The sequence below is a fragment of the Egretta garzetta genome, unplaced genomic scaffold (assembly GCF_000687185.1).
Source record: "Egretta garzetta isolate BGI_Z169 unplaced genomic scaffold, ASM68718v1 scaffold68, whole genome shotgun sequence".
NCBI lineage: Eukaryota > Metazoa > Chordata > Aves > Pelecaniformes > Ardeidae > Egretta > Egretta garzetta.
Genome location: NW_009260774.1, coordinates 1,634,276 through 1,649,215, shown reverse-complemented (window position 1 = coordinate 1,649,215; position 14,940 = coordinate 1,634,276). Strand labels below are relative to the sequence as shown.

The following is a 14,940-nucleotide window of genomic DNA, read 5'->3' as shown; positions in this document are numbered from 1 at the left end:
TGGCAAAGCTTTCAGTTCAAACTGTTTTATCTAGCACTATTAGTAGAGACCATCTTTGTCAATGCCACAGTGATGATCTATAGAAAGTTCTCTGTAATGTACAGAAAATACAAAGCTTACAGATGCTAACTGAAACAAGGTTATCTTGTCAAAACTAATGCTTTGTCTGATGCAAAAGCAAAATCCCAAACCAAGTCTGAACCCCACAAACAGACTGAGGGAGCGGGGGGTTGTTCAAAGCGTGCCTGAAACAGCACCATCATGTTGATGTTCTGTTGACCTTGCTCTGCAACAACTTCAGCTGCAGCTGGAATCAAACCAAAACAACCAAAATTAACAGACACAAGGCCCTTCTCTGTAAACTTTTCTTTGGCTTCAACAATGCTCTCAAGTTTGGAGTATTTGCTTTAATGTTCAAAAATTGTCAACAAATAAAAAAAAAAACCTTCATATGAGAACATCAGAAGGCCTGCCAACTCTTAAGAAGTAGCTAACAGAATTTGTTACATGCTGTTCCATGTGAGCTTGGTTTGGACAGAGAAAGAGACACAACTGCAAAATCATGTGTCCTCTGGAGTCAATTCTTTCCCTGCAGAAACCCATATTCCTAAATAACAGGTTTTGGCAAGCAAATGATTAATTTTACAGCAACAGATCCTACTTTCATTTGCATGCGTACAACCCTACTGCCTTTCAGGAGACTGTATACATGGAAATGAAGGTAGTATTAGAGCCCGCAGACCCAAACTCATTGAAAGCAACAGCAAACCTCCCCTTGGCCTTCTGTAGTGCCAGAGTTGGATCTATAAATATATAATTAAGCTATACTCACAAAGTCATTATGGTAGATCACCCCAAAATATCTCAATTAAAAATTTATGGGACCATATTCCATCCAGCACTTTGATGCCATTTGATAGAAAGATGATGACAGGCACATGAACCGCTTCCAAAGCTGCAGCATTAAGTAATTAAGCCCAAGGCATAGTTAGCTCTTTATGGATATCAGCCCTATTTTGTCTTACTTTCATATTTTTATCTGTGCACACAAAGAAAATACCCAGGAACATGCTGGGTGAGAGAATTAGACTGAACACATGCTGTACGCTCAGTCCTTGAGCCAGTATTTAAAACAATTCAGATTAGTGCATAGTTGTGAATATTAAGTTAGGCTTTTCAGCTCTGTACAGGCATGGATTTTAAGACTCTTTCTGTAAGATGATATTTGGCTTATGCATAGTCACCGCATGTACGAATGTCCCTTCTGGAAGCAAAATTATTTACTGAAATATTCCAGACAATAAAAAGATAAATGTACGGTTTGAGGACTTTCTTCATTACACACAATTTGGTTTGGTTTCTGCCTGAAAGCAGAATCTCCCAGCTTTCATCTCCTGATGGGCCCACCACCCCCCAAAAGAAGGGAGGGCCAGGCGTGCAGGGTCACAGCCATGGTTGCACTGCACAGTGCAGCAGGGTGCACGGATCCCCGAGCAAGGGGAACCTGGAGCTGGCCCACCCCAACAGCACTGCAGGTCCCAGCCAGACAGCCGAGCAGCTGCATTCAGGGAGCTGCTCCCAAAAGAAGCCCACCTGCAGTCACCAAAACCTTTTTTTTTTTTTTTTTACACAGTACCTCTCAGCTGTTCTGCCTCCCTGGGAAGCACGGATAAAGCCAACTCCTCCACCTGTGCACCCACAGCACAGACATTCCCTCGGTCCTAAGTGAGACCTAGACATGGCTGAAATCAGTTGCCACATGCTGAACTCCTTCACTTCCCCATATACCTGTGTGCTGCTGCCAGAGGATCTCTGCATCTTGTACAAATGACTCAAATAATTACCTCTCTGCATTACAGAATCTTACAGATTTAAGTATGTAAGCAAACACAATAGAAAAAGCAAGGAGCATGATAAAATTCACTTTGTTAGTTTGCTTCAACACCTATATATTCCTCTGAGAATACTTCTTAACGTAGTATGGGATCTACTACAGTACACAAATAAAGCTTTAGCAGCATCAGACCCCCACAGTTCTGAACGGCACAGGAATGAATTTTACAAGCGAGTTTTGCATGCATGTGCTACGACCAAAGAAAAATAAGTGCAGCAGTGTCAGTGTGAATGATATCTACACAGAGCCTAGGATTATCTCTTTACTTCAACATACTGGTGAAAGCACAGGGGCAGTCATGAACAGCAGCAGCAATATATTACAAACCTTTCCTCTACTTCTTTTTTCCCCATTTTCTTTATTTAAGCCTTTATTCCTGTAACTTATGTGCTTTGTTTGTAGTTGTTTCCAAAATGCTTGGGCTATTGTTGCTCACTGGATGCTTATGCTGGGTCCTTTCTTTTGTTCCAGTTACATATGTCCTATAAAAGATACTTCATGTCTTTTTGCTTATACATTTCTTATGCTAGGTCAAAAGAGAAAACAAACATGCAAAAAACTCACTATCAAAATTCATAGACTCCTTCCACCTATTCCTCAACCAACCTCAACTGGATCCAACACCGAAACGGTAGATGCTTGCCACTTGCGTGCACTCCTAAATTCCACAAATTCTTCCTGAGCTCTTTTGTTGAGGCTCGCTTTCATTACTGGTGTAGCAGAGTGTGTACATTCAGAGCATGAGCTATTGAACTACCAGCAAAGATTACTATTGCAGAATCTGCAATTTCTTAATGAAAATGAAGTTGCTTCTGAAAATAAACAAACGTAATTAGCAAGCCAGTGCTGTGTGAAATTTGCACCATTCTCTTGTTAACCTGTATGTCAAAATGTATTACTTGTGTGCATGTAAATTTGCATTTGCAGTTCAGTAACCTCACAGATTACGATCTAACCACTTTGGAAACATAATGCTACAAGAAATAAAAACAAATCCAGTGTCTGGCTGTAATTTGTTATTTTATTAGAGGCTTTTTCTTTAGCGTTTCTAACTGCTTAGGGCTTGATCTTCATAAACTGCATCCTGTCTAAAAGGAGCTGTATTATTTCTACAGTGAAATTTCTAATTCCTTCCCTGCTCCCAATTAAGTCAAATTAGTTCTCTCTTGCATCTAGCTTCCTGATTACAGGGTTGGGCCCAAGCATACAAACATGTTATAGAACACCACTACTTCTAGTTACTTGTGAGTGCAAAATTTTGTCTGCTAGGGCAACCTGAGGTCCTCTCAAGAAGCCGGTCACTGACCTGACCAACTGGGCACCCTCATAGCAACAAGGTGAGCCCTCATTCACGTTCTTAACTTTGAGTGACACAGTACAAAGCACAGAATGTTTCATTTCCAGATGTAACACGTGCTCCATTACTTATTTAGCCCAGAAACTAGTTAAAGCAAGAGGCTTGTATTTAAAGTGTTTTGAGAACCAGTATTTTATACCACCCTTTACACATTTAAAAAAAAAAAAAAACAAAAAACAAAAAACACACCACCACACCACAATTCCAGCATCAGTAGTCCGGCTCCGCACCTTCACTGCAGTGGCTGACACGTGATTTCTCTACCATCTAAATCACTTCTCCCATCCCCTCACAGAATTTGCAGCAACAGAATCACCCCTTTGTACCTTCTGCTGATCAGAGATGGCAGGGACTCATATCCTTGAATAGCGATGCTGATTGATCAAGACTGACCCACTGAATCCTACTTTGCTCCTGCATGCAGCCCATTTCTCCGGTCCCTAAGTAGCAAACCATGTCAGCTCTGCAACATCAGCTCCACTCTTCCTGCCATACAAAAGGCTCCCACATCCAAAACTGGCTTAACTCCACAGTGCTGCTCTTAACCAGAACTGGGATTAGGGTTCGAACTGCTCGTTTATCCCACTCCCCAGCCTAGTGACCGAGATATTCTCTCTCTTTTCCAGTTCTAGCTGGAAAGGTGGAAAGGATTCAGGGAAGGAATAACATGCTCACAGTTGCAGAGCATCTCCCACATGATGAATAACTAAACAAATGATTGCTTCTCAATCCAGAAAAGGAGACAACTCGGGGAGAAAATGAAGCAGTTCTGTAAAGTCACGATGGCATAGAGAAAGCGTACAGGCACGATTTGATCATTCTCTCTTCAAATACAAAAAAAGCTAGTAGGAATCGGGTTAAAAACAACAAAAGGAGATAGTTCACTGGACAGTGAGTAGTTGAACCATAGAGCTCTTCGCCATAGTTACTGCAGGTACTAAAAATTTGCAGGTCTTCAAAGATAAACAGCTGTCTCTGGACAGAAATCCATTCAGGATAATTAAATACATAGAAACCACATTTGGCTCAAGAGTTCCCTGAGTTTCTGAGTGATCAGAAGCTTGGACAACATTTGAAAATAATCAAATATGCTCATGCTGTTCTTACATCCTTCTTATGCAGCTATTTAGGACTGCACTTGGGCACAAGGCACCAGCCATGGGGCCTGACCAGCACAGCAATTCTTCCAGATCCAAACCTGGAACCAGACTCTCACCAAACCCAGAACAAAGACCTCAACAAACTGTCACAGTTCCTGCAGAGAACATTGACCATTTGCTCCCATTTCAGTAACAGAACTCTTCAAATTCTCCCTGTAGTAACTTCTCGGGAGTGCCAGCTTATTTTTATGTAGTTCAGAGCCACTTGGTTTTGAGCTACAAAGCTAGTTAGGTATCACTGCTGAGATTTTGTTCTTGTGCCATGAATCTCTGACGTGATGACTGTGAAAAAGCACTGCAGGGGAACACTGCAGTATTCTAAAATATTAAATATTGATCCCTGGAATCTACAAGGTTTTTTCCCCTTTAGCCCTGTTCTGTGATATATGTACTATCTTTTCTGCTTACCTATTTGATTACACATACTGTAGGAAGGACTTGACATCAGTGCTTCAGCCACTTTATCGAAAGGTATTGTTGAAAGAAACCCTTAAAAAACTGAGACCATTACCTGTTATTAATTCCTTTAGAACATTACAAAGAGCAAACCCACAAGTTAGGGCATGCTTTTAGAGCAGCAGTCGGTGAGCCCAGCAACACCTCGCCAATCAAAGGAAAGTAATCCATCAGTAAGTTATCCTTCTCTCCTGATTCAGACAGACCTGTATGACTTTGTAATGACAAAGAAAGCCACAAGGTTTCATCAGCTTTCTCTTCTGCTTCTTGTATCAGTTTCAGGTTTTGCACTTGGACAATTTCCAAATATATCCACATATGGGAGGTTTTGCCTGGTCAAAGTCAGAAATGGAAACATAGCCCAGGCCATCTACTGATGAACAATACGGATCACAGTACTTCCAGTCTCATACCATGTAGAAGGACAACGTCTGGCTATTGTGATCCATCATACCCAATTTCAGCTTTATAGTCGTAGCTTTTATCCTGGGAATTGGTCCATCTTCCCTAAGTGACACACATCCCACATCAGAGTCATTTCATATGTCTCCTGTAGGTCTGTCAAAATTTACTCAAGCAGTTTTTAAATCACATTCATTCCCAGCTCTTCACGCTGCAGCTCCTTTATTTATTAACGACAGGTGTAGCTGGAAGCAACTCCTTTGCAAGAAACTCCACTGGACCTAGGGTACTCACCATGCTCACTCTTGGCATTAATCACACAATCATGGTATGCAATTGGGATACAGGAAAAAGACTGAGCAGAGATTTGAATGTTAAACTTCAATAGACTCAGTGGGCTATAATACCAGGTTTCAGTTGGCCAATACATAATTATTTTTATATGGCAGAATAGCTTCAGCAGGGGAGCTGATCACAGACTTACCACAGTGCTTAGTTCAATGTCTATCATTCTGCAACTATAAATGAGAAACATTCAAGCAGTCTTGATTTTTCAGATGCACAGTGGGAATGTTCAAAATCTCAAATATTTTCATAGTTTTCTTCTCAGCTCCATTTGTTTATTCATGGAGGAAGACAGTAATCCAGTTCACAAGCTGTACTTATGGCCTAGCACTATCAATAGCCCCTCTGGGAAATCTAATCTGTTGTTTGTGAAGATGAGAGACGGCAACAGTCTGCTCTGTCTAGTGAGACCATGAACACTGCATCTACCTAAAGTTACCAAATGCAACTCAGTCTTTATCTGCAATGCTCCTGTTTCTTCCATTCTGGTTATCTCCTCAGCAAACATAACGTGCAATTGTCCTAAACTATGTGACAGTTGTTCAGCGAGGGGAGAAGGACTAGAATCCTGAGAGAAGACAGGCAAGTAAACTCACATGAATTACCACTGACCTCTCCCAGAGAGGCGGTTCTGAACATTATTTTTATCCCAGCATATATATCTAAGATATTTTGTTTGTGATACATACACAGATAAATGCAAGTCAGCTTTAGAAATAAACCCTTGGCCTCAGTCATCCAGGCAAGGTAAAACATTTAGACTCATGACAAACATGAAATACATTTACAAGACCTCATCACACACAATTCCTTCAAATTCAGAAGCAACTCACTATTGCGGTTTTCTGCATAAAGGCTAGCAAAACCAAGAAAAATTTCTTGATTTCTCCTGTCCCACGCTGTTAAATACCACAACAAATATCAAGAAAGATTAAAAGATGGTAATTTTACAGTTCTAGAGAACTGAAGTTTTAAAGGTAACTTCCAGTAAGAAACCTCTGACAAAAAAAGTTAGTGTGATTAATTAGTTCCTAATGGCCAAATTCTTGAATGGGAAGATTTGATGATAAACTACATACAAACCATAGACACTCCGCTAACCTCCTCTTTTCTGAACTGCCACCAGTTAGCGTGCCCCCCTGAATTTTACATAAACAAACACATCCTATACGTACTGCATCATGAAGGGGCCACCTGAGCTGCACTGAAACAACTCGGCAGGAACTGGGAGTCGTTTCTGCCATTAGCAAGAGAGACAGGATCCTGCTTTATCAACTTGCAGCTTTACAAAGGCAGCTGCTCTCTGGCTCCCACGTCCACAAATTACAAGGTAATACTGAAATGTAAACTAAGGTATATTTTTTGTACAATTTTCCTGACAAAACCTAATGTTATGTGCTATTAAATACGTTGTAAATGATACATTATATAAAATAGTTGAAATACCTCATGTCAAGTCGTCCCTACAGCTCATGGTTTGATAGGCAAGCAGAAAAGAGAGTCTTTGTTTATTTTTGTACTATGTGAAAGTAGAAAGACCAGGCACTCTTAACTCAAAAGAGTTTTTAGAAAGTCACAGAGAGTAGCACAAGATATTAGTGATGACAATAATAATTAGCACCCAGACACGCATGGCCACATTGTATTTCCTCAACTAGTAACTGCATTATACCACACTCCAAGCAAAAAACTGGATTATGCAAATATTTTGTTTTGTTTCAGTAACATATCTTTCAGTCACTTGATTTTTGTACCTTCCCTCTTTCTTACTCTCTTAGAACATTGTAAAGGAAACTGCATCTCAAAAGCCACTGCAACGACAGTTCCTTGGCTCTTTCAGTATTCCACTTCTCATGGTAAGAATGCTTAAGTTTAAAAAGGAGCAGAAGCCATTCCTTTCTCCTTGCCCCAATCTGACTACCAGACTCAAACAAGAGGATGAGGGGAGCTTACATCCATCCTTTTCAACCCTCTTACCCTGCAGCCATCCTTCCCCCTCCGGCTGGCCAGCACCAGGGCCTCTGCGGTGCTCTCCCATTTAATCCCTGCCCTCAGTGGTGCTGCACAGATGTGACTAATTGCAATTTAGCAAACACTTCTAGTCTGCCCAGAGGCCAGGCTCCAGCTTGCTCTACATCTACAGTGTCGGCTCTGCAGGGGCAAAAACATCAGCACGTTTCCTACACAGCTCAGGACTGATGGGGCACAAAGAGCAGATCTATCAAGGCTGATATGTGGTGGTTTTTGAAAGCAGAATGGAGCAAAAGATGATGAAATCACCTGTAATAATTCTTCCCTTACTGGTCTGAATTCCTTAGAGGCATTTTCCTCTCTTCCTAAAGCCATTGTCGTCCCTGTAATGGCTCAGCTGTTAATGTCACTATCTTTTGAAACAGGTCATGCTAATGGCAAGCTTGCTTTGGGCATATTGCTTCAAGCTCATTAATATGCATGTTCTCTCTCCTTTCATTTGTTTCTCTATTTACTTTGAAGTTGCCTCACTGGAACCTGCACTGCTTTCCTGTGTTAAGACTCTTGGCTGGCATTTCTCAGTTCACTGCGTCTCTGGTTGTTATCTAGGATGGAAATGGGACCGAATGTTGCAGAAGTCAGTTAATAGCACCTCAGGTGACATTTGGTGCTCAGCTGAATGAATTTCCTGGCCTCCTCACCCTCACTGCTGAGAGATGTTCTTTCTACTTGCTCTCAAGTTGACTGTTTACATTGCAAATTTTAGGGCAAGTAACATCTCTGTATTTGTCAAGCACCTGCCCCAGGGGAGTACAGCCCCTCATTGTGCTTCTGCAAAAAACACCGCCACCTGGGTTACCATAAGTCTCTCTCTAAATGTCTCTTCCACCTGAAAGAGCTATTTCCAGCATGGGAGGAGAAATCAACTTTGACTCAGATATCAACATCTCAGTGTGATAAGGGAAAGTGATTCAGCTGTCTTCTTTTATTTTTGGCTTTGTGATTCAGGAGCAGCTCATTGTTCGGATGACACAGTCAGTCATAACTGGGAGCTTGCATGATGAGGGGGAGGAGTAAAAGCATTTATGTAATATTCACAGAGGTCACTTTGTATTTATCTCTCTCCCCAAACAGATCAGTCCCAACATTGTCCTCTGCAACAAGCCCATGTCATCCAAGGTTATTTTGGGGTGAAAGACTTGGACATACTGCTTTCCTCAAAGTACCGACAGGGACAGCCAGTTAGCTAGTTTCTCTTGAGGCTGTAGGTCGTGACAAGGTAGGTCTGCTTCCTACTAAATCCCTTCCTCACAAATATGCAAACGGACAGACAACTTTCATGATTCTTCAATACAAACAACAGTTTCTTCTCAGTAGACATCCACTAGAAAACCAAAGAAGCACGTGAGATGAACTGGCCATGAGCAAGACATCAAACCTGTCTAATTAAGGAGTGAGGCCCATTTGACTGAATAAATTTGGTGGCCACTTCTGGAGGGCTACAGGAGAAAAGCTAACAAATGGGTAAAAACTCCTTTTTCAGCAGATGGGACTCCACGCCACAACTAAGCCAGTGCATCAAAATTATTACAGTTTAGTTGAACCTGGTTTAAATCTGCCTTCAACACTGTGTCCAAATTATTTCCAACCCTTTAAATCCCCACTGCACTCCTCATGCAGAAAAGCAGTAGTATGTTGGATAAAATTTAAAGTAACCAATTATTTTGCTGTTTGTCACAGTTTTTCATGAGATAAAATGTTTAAATATGGAGTTGTTTTTCAATACAATATAGTTCATTAAATTATTTGCAGCATTACTTTTAATAGGATCCACAAAAGGAAGCATAAGGTGAGTTAAAACAACTGGCAAGTGGTATAGACCAGGGGTCACCAACCTATGTCATGATGCAAAGGGCTACATACAAGTTATTTGGAAATGGCAATACAGCAGGGCTGACAGGTGGACAGAAGCTGAGAGTCCTGGCAACCTGACAGGGCCCTTCAGTGCAGCATGAGGGTCCCTCACATGAGGGCCAAGAAGACTCCAGTTGGGTGGTCAGTAGCATCTAACATCTTTAACACACAGCGTCTTCCAGTTCACGCTACCTACTGGCATGTGCCTCATTTGATGCAACATAAAATCCATCTCACAGCCACTGGCTGAGGCACTTGACCTAGGTCTAGATCTACTACTGCATAGCCATGGCTTAGTAACTACATATTCTCCAACAGGAGCAAGCAGTAGCAAGAACGCAACATCATCTCAAAATCCATCACACACTACAATACAGTGAACAGCTGCAAACCAGAACAATGAGTACAGAAATAGCAGTGCTAAGAGCCAAAGTGGCCACCTGTGGAGGAGCTAACACTGTAGAGCTGCGGGCACACACCAAAATGTCGGGGTTTTGTTTTTTAATTTTTCTTTCAAAATTACCTTGCTTGTAAGGTAAGCTGTTTTCAGCACCTTAAAGTAGACAAAATCCATCTCAGCTAGCCCTGAAAATTGGTGACTATTCACATAACAAGTAAAACTGACTACCTGAAGACGACTGTGTTCAGCTTTGCTCTTACTAAAAACAATAGAAAAATACCTAAAGTTCTGTGATTGTCACATCATAGTCATTTGCAACCTGAAAATGGAGTCAGCTCTAATAAGACAATGCACGTCACTTCATCAACCAAAGAGGAGGACAGATGAGAGAGCATGCCACAAAAAGATTTTGACTCACAGTGGCTAATTTCTGAACATCTTCATCAGATGCTCCCAGTGAAGCAAGTCCTATCTCTTGTGAAAACTGTGCAAACTTGGGATCAGCAAGTAGAGGCACGTGTCCCAAGAGTTCATGGCACGTATCCCTAAGGGAATGGAAATGAAAAGAGAGTCATTACAGAATTTAATTCCATTATTATTCCATAATTAATTTAACATAAGCCATTTTACATGGGACTGACGTCTATTTTAAAAGTCTTACAATGAAACATGTTTTTTTACAGAATAGTTGTTCCTCCCTACATATGGTTCTGTAGAAACATACAAGTTTGCTCCTATTAAATGGGTTATAAGTCATTTAACTCCACCTGTTCTGTGATTTCCCCATCATTTCCAGATTGAGTGGGAGGGCCTGATCATTGCTGTCTTGCAGGCTTAGTACCATGAAGACTGAACTGCCCAAAGGAAAGCCAGATGTCTCCCAAGTACAGTTTTCAGCATTTCTCTCCACATGAATCAAGTTCAAAATCCAACACATTCCTTCTTCCTCTTCTCCATTCCCCTTTCTGCACCTGGGTACAGCTCCACAACCAAACATTTTGCCACTTGGCACTAGAAATTCAGGGCAATATTTACAGAGGTTTCTGTGGGCTTAATTTCTCATTTAGTCTTGACTTCTTACTGCAATTTCTGAGTATTTTTGTTACACAGTCCACTTTTCACCAAGCAGATTTCAGAAAAAGCATAGAACCCACATTGTTTTAGAAAGAACTACTGTCCACACCTGTAAGTGCATTATTAGTCACGACAAAGTGCAGATGTAAGTGTACAAAAAACTGCTAACCAAACAAATAAAAGTGCACATGCATCTTCTACAAAAGCTCTCAAACAATTCTGAAAGTTTTGGTGCATTTGTTCACAGAAAATAATGGACTTGGTAGTAAAGTTCACTTTAAAAATCAGATCTGACATTTCCTTTGCTTTTGTCTCTTCAAAGACATTTCTCTTTTTTTTTTTTCCTAAGCTGTAAACAAATGCTTTAAAGGCAGGGAGAAAACATCAGGTTTTCTGCCTTCTATCCAAAATAATCCAATTTGTCTTTTATAAACTATTTTTGTTTGAAAAGACACAGAACCTGACACTTCAGATAGATAAATCATGAACAGAAAAACAACCCTCTATATAATTTAAAGCCTCCTTACTCAGTTCTCTTCACCCAGAAGTCTGTGCCAACTGTGTCTAGGTAGATAGTAGTAGTTTCTGAATGCATGCAAATGAAGATGAACATTTTTGGCATTCCTAGTTTGCCTCACCAAAAGCTTATCAAATACAGCTCCAATATTGGAGCGTTACATACAAGTCTCTCTTCTCAGCCCAGATGGCCTCGCTGACAGACGCTTACCAACATTTGCTCATGTTATATTCACACTTTTTGGTGAGACAAGCACTGCTCTGAAGTTGTGCGTGACAAGTTTGAGCCAACCTCATACATGAGTAATTCACTCAACGGTACAGAGGAATTACCAAATCTCATTTCTCTTCTTTCCTAGACATAGGTATTTCCCAAAGAAACAGGGGAGGTAAACAGATACTCTTGCGCATGGCATGATAAAACGAACACGGTCCATGGACACTGAGTAGAGACTCAGCTGTAGCAACATAGGCTGAGTGCTCAAATTTATCATGTGCCAATATTTTTAGTCAACACCCATGAAACATGTTTGATATGTACAACTGGCTAGGAACAGTATTAGACATCATAAGTACTTAAGGAAAATTGTTTGTATTTGTTTCCCACTGCCTGGTAAAGCTTGCCCTTCCTCCTGAAAGTCAGATCTTTCCTCCCTTGTGTCTACATCATTGCATCTCTCTGAGCCTAGGAAATTCCTGATTTCTTCAAAAGCAGCCAGTAAGAAGGCTTTTCTTTTATGATCTCCCCACCCATTTGGTGATGCTCCGAGTCGTGCAAGATGATTGAAGTTCCATACCACAAGACCCATAGCTTAGATATTACTCCATTCTCCACTGGAGCTCAGACTTGAAAAATTGGCTGGCTCTGCATGGTATCCATCTCTTTGTTCAGGAGATGATTTGAATCACTTGAGTGGATAATCATCAAAGGTTAATGACTCTTCTTTATTTATTCACTTCCAGTCACAACAATTTCTTCTGCCATCTCCTGAAAGGTTTAGCTTGCTAACGATAAAAAGGACAGCAGGGAAATGGAGTTTGCAGTCTGATAGATACACCTGGAGAATTCCAAGTACCAAACAATTCACTGGAGGAACCTGACTCCTCCAGCCATCATCTTTCAACACAGAAATGGGCCACAAAGCCCATTTTCTGGAAGTCCTGAACTCTTAACTCCATTTTCCACCTTTGCTAGAGAAATCAACACTGATTGCTGAGCACTTCACCTATGCTGCACTGTGTCAGTACAGATATATTTAAGGTAACTTCATATCAGTAGTTCAAATAAGGAGAGCAAAGAAGATATAGTGGGATTGGCTTCAAGTTCCTGGCTTCAGGTAAGCACCCTTGTCTCCAGGCAGGCTTCTACAGCAGCATCACCGCTATTAGTAGCTGAGTTAGTGTCTATATCTCCATTTTCCTGTGCTGAGGTAACAACTCCCAGAAACAAATACGTGAAGAAGTGTTATTTCTAGTTCTGCACTGGGATGTGGGCTCTTTGTGTCACTTCCATCCTTGCAGACAAAATGAGAACGGACAAAGCCTAGCCCCATTATTGTCTTTCCTGGTAAGGGGAGGAGGATGAGAAGGCAGAAGATCTTTCTCTCATGCCTTTAGCTTTTAGATTCTTCCATTAAAACTGTGCAAAGTAGTATTTTGAACATGCAGTTATAAAGAGGGGAGCTTGAAACAAAAACATATGAGGGGAAAAAAAAAAAGCAACACCCCAAAAAATCAAGTCTTCCAAGCAGAACCACGAACCAGCATTTGGGATTGTCATTGGAGTCTCTTAGATTTTGCTGCCAGTCTGGCCCTTTATAGATAGCCTAAACAATATAATTCTTCGCTTAACTACCAAGGCTTGATTCTTTTGTTTTGTTTTATTCAGAAAATAATTAAGTTCCTTTAATTTATTCACATGCATTGCTCAGAGAAAATAAGATTTTCGTAATGCACTTTTCACAGCACAAGATTTTTCTTGGAGTAAATTAGTTAGCAGAGCAGAGGAAATCTATATAGCTCTGTGAATGTAGTAGAAACATAATGAAACTGAGGAAGAAATGTTTTAAAATGCATATAGTAGTGATACAGATCAAACCAAATGAACTCTCTAATTTGTATCTAGCTCTATAGCCCGGGTGTTAAATCTGATGGAAAGCCCACTGAAGTCAAAGGGAGTCTTTTTACCAGGTTTATATCATTGAAATGCAACATTCAGCAAGCCAGGGACCTGCAGCAAACCTCATTATGGCCCCATATATCAACCAGCAGATCTCAGGGCATTGCAGCTACTGCAGAAGATGAAGAGCTGTCCCCACTCAAGTCGGTTTAGTTCTGCTGCTGATTACAAAAAAGCCAGGATTTCACTCCACATTTCTGATAACACACACTATATGCTCTATCTTCTACAAAAAAATTAAACAAATTTTAAAAGGGATTTTCAATTTTTTTTCTGTGGAGTTCCTGATAGGACAGATTATTTAATTTATGTGGTTTCTGAACAAGTAGGTCTGCAGGAATAGAGTAACGCCATTAGAATCTGACAACTGAATTGCTCTGTTAGTCATATTTAGAGCTGTTAAGACCATAACCTGGATTTTTAAGTTCAGCCCAAATAAGGGATAAAAATCTTCATTCTACTTGAAATAGTATTACTACATAGTGACTTCCCAGACACCATGACCAGAAAGGTTACAAAAAAGTAGTTGCCATTACTACTGAGGATCAGCTATGACACACTGCATAATTCTGAATGTGAGCAGCATCCTGAAACCTACAGGGGTCTCAAATATACAAAGGAAGGAACCAGAGAACATCGGCCAAACCATAGACACACTGAATTGTTTCCTGGAACATGTTCCTTCCTTCATTTCTGTTGGTAGTTATGTACCTAAATCCTCTATCAATAGATGAAAATGTTCTCCTAGTTTGTATTACTTAATAAATGTCATTATTCTTTTGCTGAGCATTGGCAGGTGCTGCAATCTGAGACACTGGCTTCCCACAGGAGAGGAAATCATTGGTGCAAAACCGGGTACATATAATTTTTTTTTTAAATATCTACAGGCGTTTTCAGATAGACCAGAAGATGTCCAGCATCATATATTCATGCCCTTCTTTCAGGATTTTACATTGTAGCAATTTGCCTACATATTTAAGAGATTAAAGTTCTAATTACAGTGGTTACAGAAGTGAGTGAATTCCTTCAGGGATTACTGCCTCTTTCCCAATAAAAACACGCACACAAAACTAGCAAAAATTTTAGCATATAGTTCGCCCAGTTCACATGCTGAGGAAAAGAGTAAGTAGGTATGTGTATAACAGCACCATCTGGTGACTCCTGCCAGAATAATGTTAGAGCATTTTTAGGGACAGCTTAATATGCGGTTCCATTAATCCTTTTATATCCAAAAATATTATTCCATTATTTCAGCAGTCTATTCATGAAATC

The 14,940-nt window shown here is 40.5% G+C and overlaps 1 protein-coding gene across 1 annotated transcript in view; it reads right to left on the bottom strand.

The window, feature by feature from the left end:
* The window catches only part of TPH2 (tryptophan hydroxylase 2), a 54,181-nt gene that overhangs the window by 18,357 nt on the left and 20,884 nt on the right, over window positions 1-14,940 (bottom strand). Inside the window, exon 8 of the mRNA XM_009646313.2 lies at window positions 10,318-10,444. Within this exon, the coding sequence (XP_009644608.1) occupies window positions 10,318-10,444 (127 nt within the window). The remainder of the gene's footprint in view (window positions 1-10,317; window positions 10,445-14,940) is intronic.